The 15769-nt window shown below is 36.5% G+C and overlaps 1 protein-coding gene and 1 pseudogene across 3 annotated transcripts; one reads left to right on the top strand and one right to left on the bottom strand.

Annotated features, from left to right (window-relative positions):
- Positions 1 to 4542: 4542 nt before the first annotated feature.
- LOC126369985 (piggyBac transposable element-derived protein 1-like) lies at positions 4543 to 14191 on the bottom strand. 3 transcript variants are annotated; one of them, XM_050014600.1, is made up of 5 exons: positions 11870 to 14191; positions 9156 to 11776; positions 8873 to 9074; positions 6866 to 8288; positions 4543 to 6649 (listed from the first exon to the last, which is right to left on the bottom strand). In XM_050014600.1, the coding sequence occupies exon 5, from the start codon at positions 5938 to 5940 to the stop codon at positions 4933 to 4935; it is 1008 nt and encodes a 335-aa protein (XP_049870557.1). In that variant the 5' UTR covers positions 5941 to 6649; positions 6866 to 8288; positions 8873 to 9074; positions 9156 to 11776; positions 11870 to 14191; the 3' UTR covers positions 4543 to 4932. The 3 variants fall into 3 exon arrangements, with proteins under 3 accessions (XP_049870557.1, XP_049870556.1, XP_049870558.1); XM_050014599.1 differs by having other exon boundaries at positions 9156 to 14191; XM_050014601.1 differs by lacking the exons at positions 9156 to 11776; positions 11870 to 14191 and having other exon boundaries at positions 8873 to 9130.
- On the top strand, positions 14179 to 15323 carry LOC126370429 (uncharacterized; annotated as a pseudogene).
- Positions 15324 to 15769: the final 446 nt, after the last annotated feature.

The raw sequence follows: 15769 nt of genomic DNA, 5'->3' as shown, positions 1-15769 counted from the left end.
CACACACACACACACACGCGCGCGCGCGCACACACACGCACACACACACACACACACATGTGTATGTGTACATACACACATGTGGTTGTCAGTGGAAGCTGCTATCATACACACTCACGCATACATATAGATACAGTAGATTTCGCGTGGTTCGCTCGCTGCTAAAGCAGCTCGCGTGTCCTGTTTATTCGAAACTGTCCCTCTTCGTATGGCGGCCATCTTGTTTTTCCGCCATTTTGTTTTTTTTCACCGGCGACAGAATTTGACCAAGATTTAAATGGGTGTCGTGGAAACAAACAAAATCCAGGTGCAATAGGTTTGCCAGACCGTAGGATGTCTCCCTGATTGGGAGCAGTTTTCAAAGATGACGTTCCGATCACACCCCTATACATCATTTTTACCCCCAAGACATTTTCTAGAAAAACAAAATTTTGTATGGCGGCCATCTTGTTTTTTCGCCATTTTGTATTTTTTTCACCGGCCATTAAATTCGACCAAGATTTAAATAGGTTTCGTGAAAGAAAAATTGGTTCAGGTGTGATAGTTTCGCCAGGCCGTAGGGTGTCACCCTGATGCGGAGCAGTTTTCGAAAATCGGGAAGTATTTCCATACTTAACATGACGATCCGATCACAACCCCGATATATATTTTATATCCCGAGACATTTTCTGAAAAAACAAAATTGTGTATGGCGGCCATCTTGTTTTTCCGCCATTTTGTTTTTTTTTTTACGCGCTATGGAATTTGACCAAGATTTAAATAAGTGCTCTGAAAGAAATATTGGTTCACGTGCGATAGTTTTGCCAGGCCGTAGAGTATCTCTCTGATGCGGAGCAGTTTTTGGTGACCAGAAAGTATTTCCGTACTCTACATGACGTTTTGAGTAAGCGCCCCATACATTATTTTTACCCAAACGGGCTTCTTCCAAAATCGACAAAATTTTGTATGGCGGCCATCTTTTTTTTCCGCCATTTTGTTTTTTTGCACCGGCGATTGAATTTGATCAAGATTTAAATACGTTTCGTGAAAGAAAAATTGCTCCAGGTTGTATAGTTTTGCCAGGCCATAGGGTATCTCCCTGATGCTGACCAGTTTTCGAAGGTCGGGAAGTTTTCCCGAAGCCTAAAGATCGATCCGATCAATATGACTTTACAAACGCACTAGTCGCTCCTACGATTTTTGAAAATTCCCCTCGATTTCTCTGGTCTTCCATCATCAGATCCTGACTTCCTTGACATGGGACCCCCTTGGGTATATTTCCTTTCAAACAAAAAAAGAATTATCAAAATCGGTTCATATACGACGAAGATATGCCCGAACAAACATAAAAAAAAAAAAAAATATATATACGGTCGAATTGAGAACCTCCTCCTTTTTTGAAGTCGGTAAAAAATCTGTAAAACTACATTGCTTTCACTGTTCGAATGAGACCTGCAGCATTAATTTTAACATATTTCAGTAATGGCTTACGCTATCGATTGGATGTTTGTATATTTCGTAAGAATATAAAATAATCTATATTATACTACTTAAATTGTAGGCCTAGATGTATTATTTGCGCATCTGTTATGATAAAAGTTTGTCTAAAATTACGCTTGCGCCGCCAAATTTTTATGCAAAATAAAAGAGCTGTAAATAAATATTTTTGTAGGAACACGTGTATGTTTTTATTTACTATCCTCATGTTTATAGTATATATGTTACTGTAAAAGCTCGAACTACGGTAAATCTTAAGATTTAAGTGTAAGTCTTAGGATTTACCGACATGAGTTGGTAAATGTAAGTATTTCTGAAGATACGACGATGTTTTCGAGCTTTTACCATTCGAATTCAGTATATGCTAGGTTTTACCACTGTCAGCTGGTAGATGTTGGTTTTAGGAATAAAACAATGATTAATTCTTAATTATTTACTTTGAACTATTAGACAAAACAGGTACATAGTATTTTAAAGGTATCATAATGATAGTAATAAGTACCAACTAATACCAACTTATTTAAATTATTCTGAAAAAACACATAACGTATATCTCTGAATATCTCAATCTCTATCATATCTAACTGAATCAGTACTTCTCTATTTGGAATTTAACAACGACATACAAAACATAATGCTTACAAAAGCTAGTCAAACTTAATTATTATTTTTTTTATTATTTGGTTTAAAAGTAAAAAAAGACAATCAAATGTGATTGATTAATAGGTAAGGTACCTAAAAAAACATTTCACTTGTTACAACAAGGATTGCTGCTGTGGCATTTAGAATTACAAAGTAATCCTGATGATCTGCAGGTGCATTTTTTCGTCGAGCATTTTTTTTGACAATTACATTTTTTGAATCCTTGTCCTCCAGTTAACGACAATTTTCCGACAACTTCTCGAAGACTCACTTCTTTATCCGTAACAATTTCTTCTATCTTTATAAAATCTTCAGAGCATGCGGCGAACTGATTCTTGGTGTAAAGCTGTTTTAGTATTCCCATTTTGGTACCTAGTTGGTAAAACTCATTGTCCTTTACGTCTATCACAACTGCAATAATGCTTTTTGGGTCAGTTTTAGCTCTGTCAATTTCAGGTACTTTCAGTCTTACATTTTGGCCCACTTCCACATTTGAATATTTATCAGCTGACATGGTTTTCATTTTTTCAGCTTGGTTTTCCAAATTAACTTTTGCTTTTGTTCTTATTGTTTGAATAGATTCTATCTTCTTTGGTATTGGATCTTGTTGAGCTTGAATAGCGCTTTCTGTCTCTGAATCGGTTTGTATTTGAAAAGTTAGATTGGTATCATCACTATCATCGGTTATTTGTTTTTCTGTGGTCTGTTCCAGTGCAATAATTTCTTTTTCTTGTGTTTTGTTGTTCACATTTTTACTGTTTCCTTTTTTTATTCCTTCTGACTCATTACCAACCACGTTGTTTTCCTTGTCCTGTTCTATCATATTTTCAACATTTTTTCGGGAATGCAACACATTTTCCAAATCTTCTTCAGATTTTAATAGTCCAATCATATCTTTAGGAATAGCTGATGTCGCAATGCCCATTTTCATTGGACTACCAAACATTGCTTCGTAAGGAGAGCATTTGATTCCCTCATGATATGCTCGATTTTTCATGGCCTGGATAAATTTCAAGCCTTCTGACCACTTTGTAATCTGATTGGTTTCCATCCACGTACTGAGCATATTTTCTATGTCTTGATTTGCACGCTCTACCGATCCTTGACTCTGGCTATGCCTTGGCTTTCCGTGTACGATTGTAACGTCTGGCCACATAGAGCATAAATTTTCAATTATTTGATTACTAAATTCCCGACCATTATCGGAATGAAGGATGTTCGGCGCTCCAAAAGTGGTAAAAATATCCAATAGATGATATGCGACTTCAGTTGCGCGTTTAGTTTGAAGTGCACGAAGGATCACGAATTTAGTCAGATGGTCTTGATAAACTAATATAAATTTATAATTCCCGTCAGGATTAGTTTGTAGATCTATGAGATCTACTTGACAACGTGAGTTCATTTCACTATGAAGTATAGGCTTAATGACAATACCCTTTTTCAAAGTCCTCTGTTTCTTTTGACAAGGTTGGCATAATTTCAAATATGTCATGATAGCCTCAACTGTAATATTATTATACTTGCGGTTACATTCTTTGAGCATCCTTGTTCTTCCACCGTGTCCAACAGCAAAATGCGTTTCTTCGAGAATGTTAAATAAATCGTCGTAACAAACATAATATTTGATTTCTCCATTATCTTCCTTCATTGGGGCAATTAGCTTTTCTTCGCCGCCTATAGTCAAAATATCATAGCGTTTTATACGCCTGTAATGAACAGCTTCCTTCTTTTTAATGTTCTTTGCAGTTTTTACTTCCTCTAAACACTTAGCGTATTTGTCCTTATCGAGATAAAAGTTATTATCTTTCTTGTTTGCCACAAGCTCGTCCATTATTTCATAAAATCTTTGCTTCATACTCATTTTTATTCACAAATAACTTTTAAACACCAAAAATACAATTAGAAATCAATTTATCGTGCGAGTTCAAACGTGTCAAACGAGCGACTGAGGCGAGCGGAGTGGCGGAGACGGTGCGCGGGTAGCGGGAGCGGCAAGCTACAAGTCGATGCGCTGAGCACGTTATGACATGTTTTGTTTTTCAACATTTACCGTGCCGTTAATGTAAATCCTAAGATTTACCAACGGAATGGTAGTAAAAGTTCGAATCGCAAATCTTTTGGGACATTTACCATTAGGAATTGGTAAATCTTAGGTTTTACTGGAATATCTTAGGATTTACTGCAGTTCGAGCTTTTACAGTAACATATATATTGTAATGAAAAATAAAAAACCCTATGTTATCGCTTTAATTTTTGAAATATGATCGTTCAAACACAAATCGTGCTCAAAAACGCACTAGCTCTGTGTTCAACCTATGATAACTTTACACTGTAGTCAAATATCGATAAACAAAGCACTTAAATAAATAGCTTTGTTTATTCTAAACATAAAAAACAACACTTGACAGGGTTCTAATAACAAGTTGAGTCACAATGAATGGTTTCGTCGAACTCAAGCCACGCCGCACGGCACCGCGCTAAGTAGCGAAAACGAACGGGCAAAGTTGATTCACGGCGGTCGGCAAACGGGGCAAAGTAGCGCGCAGGTCGAAGGCCGGGCGGGCAAGCGAGTAAAAGCAACACATTTCAAATCAAAATCAACTATTTATTGTACTTAACAATTAACTAATATGTCTTTTTAACCAAAACAAAACATAAAATAACGAAGAACTCTTCTGTTCATGGTTTTATAAAAGAAAATTAAATATAATAATACTTAGTTAACGTAAATCAGTCTCTCATAAAAACTTAACAAGTCTCTTGTTCCAAAGTTAAGGAACATTAATTCAACAAGCTGTAACATACAATTAATCATTACTTGTTGTAATAAATATAAAAGCAGTCTTTGTCTCGATTCAGGCACAAATAGATATCGCATTTCCTACATCGAAGTTTTGAACGAGATTTACATTTCTCTAAACGACAGGTTCGTGGAGCTTTTAGGTCATCAAATATAGGAAAATGGTCAAACCCATCATATCTCTTCCCTACCGACGGATCATTAGCTGGCCTGTATCTGACTAAAGGCTGTTCTTGTGGTTCTACTTCGGGAGACGATTCGTGGCGTTCTCTGCTGGGAGTGTTAAGTACAGTTTCTGCCACTTCGAATCTGAATGATTTTGGAGTATTATTTGCCAGCATTTCATTTCTGTACTGTCGCCAAGAGTTCACAATGGCCAAATCGATGAAGTGAAGTATGACTTTTAATGTCCACTTGCGGGTCATCATAAATGTTCTGTAGTATTCCATGGATTGGTCCAAAACGTCCACTCCGCCCATAAATGCATTGTAAGATGTCACAATCTTCGGAGCATCAACATCTACGTAGTGCTTTTCCTTTTTTTCGTAGCGCTGTACTTTGTCAATTCCCGTGCCACCAGTACAGTTTGATGCCACCAAAACAGCCTTACTGTCTTTCCACTTGACCAAAACTATATCATCCGAGATTCTTTGGTCCACCTCGCCCCGAGACATCTTTTTGTCTTCTTTGAAGCTGAGCTGTTGACGATTAGGGACCCGGTTAGCCATTATCGTCCCTGTGCCATGATAACCACGGTTTTTTAATTCTTCCAACAAAGGGATAGTTGTAAAAAGCCGATCAAAGAAGATACAGCTTCCAGGAGGAATACTTTGACTTAGGCGGAGAACTACACCAGGACCACGACCGAGAGGATGCAATAAAGCTGGATTATTACCAAAGTATATTTCAAAGTCTACCATCAATCCCTCGCTGGTTGTAACAACAAAATTTTTCAAGCCAACTGGTTGAGGCTTGTTTTTAACTAGTTGCCTCATGTGGCATTTGCCAGTGAATGGTATCATCTGTTCATCCACTGAATACCTTCTCGGAGTCCTTTCTAATTTGTGGCAACCGTTTCGAACAGCATTGATTATGGGTTGCACCTTCCAGAGTGGATTTCCTACGTCAGAGACTTGGGTAATCCGAATCAACGACGTGTAGATTATTACGCAGCATCATACATCTATCTCTTGTCATAGCTGATACAATCATTTCTATTTTTATATTACGTCGCCCATTACAAGATGAATACCGACAATTTTTTTGATTTCTTGTTTTGTTGTATTTAATACTTTCCCTGTTTTTCTTAGATAGTACAAGTTAGTACACAAGGCCGTGTTTTCAAAGAAATCATCATCAAAATAATCTGAAAAGTATTCAGTAGGAGATCGAAGTTCTGGGGCTGGCGTCGAATGATCGTAATCATGTGGTTTGTCAATATAGGGAGATTTTTTCAAATTCTGGCCCTTTGTGGCATTTTGACTTTAATTTTCGGCCGCTTACCAGAGTCCTGGAGTTTCCTTTTCCTTGACGGCCCTGGTTCTTCGTCAGCAACATCTAACGGCAACTCATTTTGTTGACCATTTGATTGTAGTGACAGTAGCGGCGGCGTCTCCGAGGACTGATCATCATTTACCGGTAAAAAATCTTCGTCATTTTCGTCGAAGTCCAGGTCAGAACAATTTCCATCTTGAAGCAGTTCGAGGACGAGATCATCTGTTAATTGCGTTCCTGAAATATCATTAATTTTATGATAAATAAAACAAATCATGATCGTGAGTTGGTACAATTGCAACCTGGACCTCGCGTTAAAAATTTAGAAACAAATGCGACAACTAGTGTAGAACTTTTGTTTTCTAAAGTTAGTTTATAATCCTAGCTAACTAATTTTGCAAAAAAAAAGCAGTGTAAAAACAAAATAAACATCAAAATTGTAATATTACTTACGCCGTCCGGTCGCGGGGTCATGGAACGCGGCCATGTTGACGTTTGCCACGACGCAACTGATTCCTATTTGAACCACAGCGCGTTTCTATTGGTTGTTCGATGAACGCACGATCGAGCGAGCTCGGTTTGAGCCGGATAAACAGATTTCGCGCCAAAATACGAATTTTCAAAGTGGGAACTCACGATCGTATCAACCAGGTGCGAAAGGGATATATTAAGTATGATAAACTAATAGTAAAAGACAAACAATCAGAGAAAAGGAAGAGATCAGACTCAAACTCGCCCCAAATTAAGAATACAGACGGTACACCAAGGAAAATCATAGAAAAACCCAGCAAACTGGGTTTATGAAAAATGAACGTGAACAAGTACACCACTATAGAGATAACCCATCCTCGAAAGAACAATAGCAACTAAAGATCCCAACAAACCAGCAAGTAGATGCACAGGTACAATTAGATAAGACAACATGCGATAACCAGAAAATAACAAAATCCTACCGAGGCGACCCGGTGGTTTTCCATTCAAAAGAAGTTGGTGAGCAATTTGGTTGGCTGTGAAATAGGCTGGGCGAAGAGGGTTGAGGAGTCTCGCTGGTGAGTTTGCGGATGCATTTTTCTATTGTACGTCATATCGACACTAGTAACGGTATTGGTCCACTTTTCTCTTCGCTTTTCACCTATATTAGCCATCAACTTTTCGCCTACTAAGGTGGACTCAAGTGAGAAAGGGTCCGAGTTTTACAGCGACTCGTGTTGCCTTAATAATTCGCTAGTATCCGTCGATAGTCCTGGAATGTAAGAGGTCCTGCAACCCCTGGGAATACAGTGTAGAGAAACAGTCGATACAATTTCTACGAAACGATCGTAGTTCCCTAGGACAGGTGGGACTTTAAGAATGGAGTGCGCGAATAGATGCCAGTCTCCTTTGGCGAAGTTGAATCGTCGTCTGAATGGAACATCAAGAGGTCGGACATAGGGTTATATCACGCACATTATAGGTCTGTGCTGAGTGCGGGGAGTGGGTGGACACACGCTTTTGATACACTGGGAGCTGAGAGAAGATGTGACAAAGATTAAGTCTGGATTGTATCCTCTTCTCCACGGGCCGCTGTTAAAAGAGGCCGATAATTTAGAATTATGAATCAGGCTAAATTCATTTGTTTCAGCCCACTCCTTCACTGCATGTCCAGTCAAGTCCGTATTTCCATAGCCCCAAAAAGAAGAAACAAATAGTTTAATACCAAGTACTAGCACTAATTTTTAATTAGAAATTCAATTGTTGAAAATTATTATCAATTGTCTTTATGAACAGTACTTTATTTGTGAAAATTTATTGACTTATATGCTTTAATTTACTAAATTAACAATATTCCATTTTTTATATCATGCCATATCCCCTCTTTTGGCATCAGTTGCAGTATCTGAAACAAATTAGATAAAAAAAGTTTTATTAATTATCCCAGGACTTAACAAAGCTATACTAGTTTTTAAAATAGTATGGTGAGCAAGAAGGTAATACTGATGTACCTGACGAACACTGCTGCTGCAGTTGAAGTTCTGCGAGGTCTGCTCTCGCCTTCGCTTCTCTTATTCTTTCTCTTAATAATAAAACCTCCAACTCATGAACCTCGTTAGCTCGTCTCTGTATGTTTTAATATTCCTTATCCAGAATAGAACTTTTATGCCTTTGAAAACTTTGGGTGGCTGTATTTAATGGGTTTATAAGAGGTGGTGTAAGAAAACGTGGAAGTGGAGTAGGGAGACGTAGTGGTGGAATGGATGTAGGAAGAGGTGGTGGTAGAGTGGATGTAGGGAGAGGTGGTGGTGGAGTGGATGTAAGGAGAGGTGGTGGTGGAGTGGTTGTAGGCAGAGCTGGTGGTGGGGCAGATATAGATAGAGATAGTAGTGAACCTGCTGGAAAGTAGTGATTTTGTATTTACTATACTCTTCTGCCTACCCTTTCGGCGATATAAGCGTGATGCTATATTACAAGAAAATTACTTACCTGGAATTGTATCAGAGTCAACAGCATCATCAATACCAACTATTAGAGCAGGGGCCACCTCAGACACATCTGGGTCTACAACTGCATCACTGGTTGCAGGCCCCCCTCCAGTAGCTAGACGATGTTGACGTTCTTTTGTCAGTGCTTCCCTTTGCCGCTGCTTGAGGTTCATCCACAATCTCCTAAGTTGTTAATTTGTAACCTAAAATCAAGGATGCAATTATAAAAAGCTAGCAAAATGCGAGAGGAAATCTTGCACCGAAGGTTAAATAAGTATGTTTACCTGATTAGTGGCATGAGGGCTTGCGTTGTATTCTCTAGTTACAATATCCCAAGCTTCATTTTTTGCGCGTTATGAAGCGCCATCGGTATCCTTATTCTCTTTCACCGAGTATCTTTTCAATATATCCAAAAAAGTTTTCTTCTCGAGGGGAGTAAAGATATGTTTCTTAATTGTTGCCATCGTTATGGACAGTAATTAGGTTTATTATCGATAACTAAACTATAAAAAAACAAAACAAGTGGCTGCGAAGGACGCGTCTTTTTTTTGAGCATTCTCAAAACAGCGTTGTGAAAAGCGTAGTGAAAAGAAAAGAAAGGTCCCGAAAGACAATCCCTCGGAAAGCCAACAAGGACTCATATCGAGTGACAATTGTTTGTCAGCCTGACAATGTCAATGTCAATGCCCTGACAATGTCAGGGCGATAATTTTTATGAAAGTTTGCAAGCACTTTTGTTGCATATTATTGTATTTTATCCATACCTTTAGTATTTAGCTCTGAAATACAAAGGCATTGCAATATTTGCTCGAATCTCCTTCCGGACATAATCAGACTATATAGGTTGATAGCTGCTTTCATATTCGAACATCCTTTTCTTTTTAGCTACTCTTTTATTCCTTAACTCTTTTGCCAGATCATAACAGCTTCTCTCAGTAAATTGCCGAACATCAGACAGGGTTTGGCAATGGGTATTTATCGTCTATTGTAATCTCGTTTAATCGTCTGAAGTCTATTAACATTCTGTATTTGCGTTCGCCAGATGCGTCTAACTTTTTCGGTACCAAATGTACGGGCGAACTCCATGGAGAGTGTGATTCCTGTATCACATTGTTCTGTCGCAAAATTTCATCTACATCAATATCAGTTTGATTGTTTATGTGATATATCTCACACTAAAAGTATAGTGAATTTTCAGATTAAATTCTTCATCTAATGTATTTTGGATAACCGTTGTAGCGTAACCATTTATACATTTCATGAGTGCACAATACCTTCACCTGTATGCAGGTCTGTAGGGATTTGAACTCTAGATTCCAATCGTGATGGTAATTGTATTGTATATCCCATATGGTTTTGTTTAATAGGGATGGAAGCGCTGTCAGTTTTTAGTACTTGGTTTTTCAGGTCGACTATTGCTTCTAGCTGGGTCAAAAGATCGTTTTCTCTTGGTGCAGGTTTGCCCTTTCGCTGTCTATGTAGATTTAGTCACCGACTTGCGTTCTTGTTGACTTTCAATTCTTTGTCGTGAGTTTCGTATAAAATAAGATTGAAAAATTATTTTGTCTCAGTGAATGTAAAATTTTCATCCGCTTTATTATAGAAAAAAATAAATTAAGTGTATTAATACGACTTTTAAAACAAATTTTGGAAGAATCAGTTCGTGACCTACCAGCCCAGGACCATTGTTGCAAAAATGGCCGGTCAAATAACACATCAACTAGTGCATACGCGTTATTAATGCCTTTTCCTCTATGCATTCCACAAATTGCATACATCTTTTTTATTATATATTTATCTTTTAGCATTTCTTCGAAATTATCAAAGCTTTCTTGATCTGATGTACGTTTAAAACCGACATCACATTCATTTACTTGTACACTTTTTTAATCAATTCTTCAAATTGTGTATTATGGGATAGGGAAAGTAGAATATCTTGTTGAGTTTTATGCAAATAAATATAGCTCATTTTTTTTAACTATAATTATAATTATTTTCTGATAATGAGTTATTTTTTTCTGTGAGGCTGTCTAATTTAGATTCCACATTACTTGTTTTTTACTGGTATTTCCGGGATCGAAAACTGCACTCTTTCAGCATCTTCTGTCAAATATTACTATATTTGACTACCCCTGTACCTCGTTTCGCTCATTTATTACTGCGGAGATTATTGCGGTATTGATTAGATACATCAGTCTGAAATTAAAATTACATTTACTTTATTATAACTTTATGTCAAGACAATGGCAAGTGGTCCGTTTGCTCCTATTACATAAAAAAATACAAAAAAATAAGATACTAAGATTTAAACATTCATTTGCCATTTTCATAAAATCATTATCGGTGTTACTATCTTCATTCCCTTTTTTCCTTTTTTTTTGTGTGGTGTCTATTATCTTCATTGTCTATTATTATATATACACATTAGATCAAGTTCTGCCTCAGCCTCCCTAAAGCTTAGATTTGCTCTTTTGAAACTTACTGTAGTTTGTAAGGCCATTACACTTTCCAGGGGTGCCTCTGGAACTTGATAATGATTATATTTGTACTTCTTGCAGATGACACATTCTGATACAACTCTTTTTGCGAGACGTCTTATGCCTAAAACTCTGTTATGGGTTGAGGTAATGATAAAACACTATCAATGATATGGTACGTTTAATAACTAATTTAAATAAAAGAATACATGTGAGCCAAGCTAAATAAAAACAAAAAGAAAAAAACTAAAACTAAACTTAATCTAATGTTTGGACGCCAGGAGAGTTTTTATCTGCCAACGTTGATGGAACTCTGCCAAAACCTTGCCACCGGCTAGCAGCTCAGGGCTATGGATGGTTATGATGAATAATGGTTATGATGAAATTATTCTCTAGGTCTCGCCCATCAAAAAGGGCGTATCGGTAGGCTACAACAATAAAATTGTACGGATTAGTCACTGAGGCAAAATACTAAAGTTTGTCTATTAACTATCCTCCCTTTCTATGACTTATGGACTCACCCCTTTTTGTAGCACCACACTGAATGTAAGTAATAATAAATATAAATAAAAATTGCCAGGATAAATTCCACAAATCCACAATGAATTCCACAATCTATGTCGGTATGTTTGAATGACCAGTAATTGCAGTTGACACAGGTTTGACCTCAAACACAAGAAATGGTCGAATGCCTTCATACGTCGCGTACAATTACTTAAAAACTAAAATGGTTAACTTTGGATTCGCACTCAAGAAATTTAAAAATACAAAAAGACTTTTGCCTCGCTGGGAATCGAACCTACGACTTCGTACACTGGAAGCGGACGCTTTACCACTAGGCCCGACGGTCTGTTACAATAACGTCGAAATTCATAAACCCTATCTACCATACCGTATGACGGTGTGACACCGAAGTAGCATGATTTATATTTTTGTATGCTTACCCTCCACACCATTCTTAAACACTCCACAGACCGGTTGCACTAGTTGAACCGTAGTTAACAATCCTATTATAGTTTTGATAATGTAAAATGTTTAAGTAAATATAATAAGTACATTTTTGTGATAATATTTAACAAACTTAGATCTTAACATTATCCTACATAATAACTCAGAATTCATTTCTGATGCTAGACATTAAAATCTGTGTCCCTACGTGTTGTACAATCTCGTGTCGCTGTCGTACGAACCGTCTCACAATTGCGTTTTTTCCAGATAACAGTATCGGGTTTACGAAATCTTTGTGTTCGTGACTTAATTCCAGTCTTGTCTTGACTCTAAGTACACCTTCGCTGCCTTGCCGTGTCTTTAAGTTGTTTGGTAAATGTCCCAATTTGTTACAGAAGGAGGCGAAATCCTCCTTCTGTAACAATTTAAATAATGTTTTTTCCGCATACGAACACTCGTCATTAGACAAAGCTACGGCAAATTGTCTCCTTACCTTAGGATTCCAACGAAGTAACCATGCTACCAATCTTACTATTTTGTAGTATTTTGAAAAATACAACAACCTCTCACTAAACAGAGGTTCAGTAACAGACATGTTTAAATTTTTCTTTTTCTCTTACAATTTCTTCATTTGGTTTTGCCTGTATTAAATTTGATATAGGCCAGCAATTTAGAAATTTAGGCCAAAATTTATCTTTCGTTACATTTAAATAATCTAAGGCCAATAAATAAGTAGACAATTTGTTATATAACGTTAACAAGTCAAATGTAAAGGTTTTCGAACTTAAAATGTAAACTTGTATCAGTACCTCTTCTTTTGCAAACCTATCCTTCAATTCTTCAATTGCTTTTATGTAGTTGGTTGCTGATGATGGAAAGCTGCTGACTAACATTTTTGCCTTGGAGCCCTCCTTCAGCCCTTAGCAGGTATTGGAATTTGTCTTCAGGTTGCAATGTGTGCGATTCATGTATCTTCTTAAACTGACCCCAGAACGCAATCCAATTGCGTGGATCATCATCAAATTTTATTAACTCAATTTTCGGTAAATTTAGATTTGATGTAGTTGCTTCCTTAGTAAATCTCGATTGGATTAAGCTATACTTGCGTGTGAGATAGCTTTTCCTTCGAGTTTAGTCTTCGAGTTTTTCTGATGTCCTTGTAAATTGTCTTCTGATTTGCTCACGTTCTTTTGTCTTGGAATCCATGTTGAAATGTTTCTAATAATGTGTTGTTGCAGATTATAAAATTCCTTCGGTCGCCAATTGTTGTCAATCATGTGTTTCGGCAATAGGCTTGTGACCACTAAGAATAAATCGCATGGATTGAAGTTTTTAAATATGAATTATGATTTGCAGATATGATAAAATAGATCAATTTATCATAAAAATTAAAGATTATTCTTATTTTTAGAAAATAAATTCTAAAAAAATGGGCGTCAAGTCACGTGACAGTGAACACCAATCAGAAAACGTGACGTCACTCTTTGCCAAACATCATCGTTGTTGTTGACGTTTTCATAGAAGAACAAACTATTTTTCGATTTTATCATTTTATCTCGTGCTGATACAGTTGTTCATAGTTATATATTGAACGACAAGAAATATATCGCCATGGAACCAGGATTTATAAAAGCGAGTACTGATAATTTGCCCAGAATTGACGCCGTTATGCTAGGCAAATTTTTCGCGTCAAACACTGCTCATCGGAATTCCGCAATGTAAAAACTTCGATGTAAGTATAAACCTAGTACCTATAAGATATTTATTATTATAATCTTGAAAAGCAATATTTAATTATAAAAAAGCTAACTATGAAACTATTGTCAATATAGGAGTTGAGGTTAGAATAACAAAGTAAATATAAATAAACAAAAACTAAATCTATAAACGGAATTTCAGATCTTCACGAGCTTCATATGGAGACGACGCCGTTAGCTACGTGCAGCTTAAGCGTGACATGAAATTTTGCACTGTAAAGTGCAAAATTTGTCCTGAACATAAGGTTCATGCCAAGTTGTATGGATGCACTCTGATAGTAGACGAGGAAGATGATATTATTCTTTCTGTGCAATGCCATGACTGTGTAGCTTCACAAGGTGGCTGTAAGCATGCAATAGCGTGCCTTATGTTGGTCCATCGGCGAAGTGAGGAACCATCATGCACTTCGACAGAGTGCTACTGGAAAAAATCAAAACTGTCCAGGGTTGGTAGTATCCTGAAATATATCACAGCCAAAGAAATATCAAATGACAATCCTATACTTCCAGGGACTACAACAGTATTACATAAGTTTTTAGAAGAAGCAAAGAAGAGAAAAGTCGAAGACTGTGAGCTTTTAAAATTTCAACTAACATATTGTTTAAGTGAGATGCAGGATGTCTCAATGCATCAGGATGTCTCAATGCATCAACTTGTATTTAAGTTCAAAGAAAAGAATGTGGAAGATTTTTTGAAAAAATAAAAAAAAAAATGTTTCTGCATCTTTAATACAGAAAATTAAAGAAGAAACGAGGGAACAATCCAATAACAATCTGTGGTTTGAATTGAGGTATGGGCGAATAACTGCTTCTAAAGCGTATGAAGTAAGCCGATGCAAAACAAGTGACGGCACACTTGTATCCCTAATATTAGGTGGCAAAATTCCAGACACTCCATCAATGAAACGGGGTCGTGTCTTAAAAGATGAAGTGAGAAAAACAGTAGAGAGAAAGTTAAGCATTAAAATTAGAAAATGCGGCCTAATATTAAACTTTGATTAATATAATTGAAATTAAGTGTCCAATAAGTGCAAGGACTTATAAAAATTATATTAAAAATGGTGAGCCTACCGAAAAGTATTATGCCCAAATGCAAGTTCAAATGTATTTATCACAAAAGAAAAATTGTTTTTTTTTTTTGTGTAGCTAACCCAGAGTATAGTAAAAATAATAATGTAGAAATAATAGATGTACCATACAATCATCAATATGTTGATAATTTAATCAATAAGTTATCAAACTTTTGGAAAATTAATATATATCCTTTGTTATATAAGAGTATAGAGTAAGTGTGTGTTATTGTACTGGGCGATGCCACCAAAGATCTCAGATAAATTGTTTTCTTTATTTTATATAGTTTGTTAGCAGTAGTTTTTATTTCTACAGCTAATTGAACCAGCAAACCGCATAGTATAATATTGTGTGGTCTACAGTTATGTTTATGTATTTTAAATAAAAGAAAAACAAGTTAATAATAGTTTTATTTTATTAAAGAATCTTGCAAATTAATTAAAGCACATGTTATGATTATAATATCGTCGAGTATTTTTATAAATTGCAAATTAAGGCATGAATGTGGTTTAAGCATATAAAATTCACGTAAACGACGAATAACTCTTTCTATATGTATTCTCAGACTGGCTATCTGTTTGGTTACCTTTGCTTGGCTTTTGCTCATTTTCACTCCTGTTTCGACACTTGGAGGCCTTACGAGTG

This window comes from Pectinophora gossypiella, chromosome 10, assembly GCF_024362695.1.
Source record: "Pectinophora gossypiella chromosome 10, ilPecGoss1.1, whole genome shotgun sequence".
Taxonomy (NCBI): domain Eukaryota; kingdom Metazoa; phylum Arthropoda; class Insecta; order Lepidoptera; family Gelechiidae; genus Pectinophora; species Pectinophora gossypiella.
This window is presented reverse-complemented; position numbering and strand designations above follow the sequence as displayed.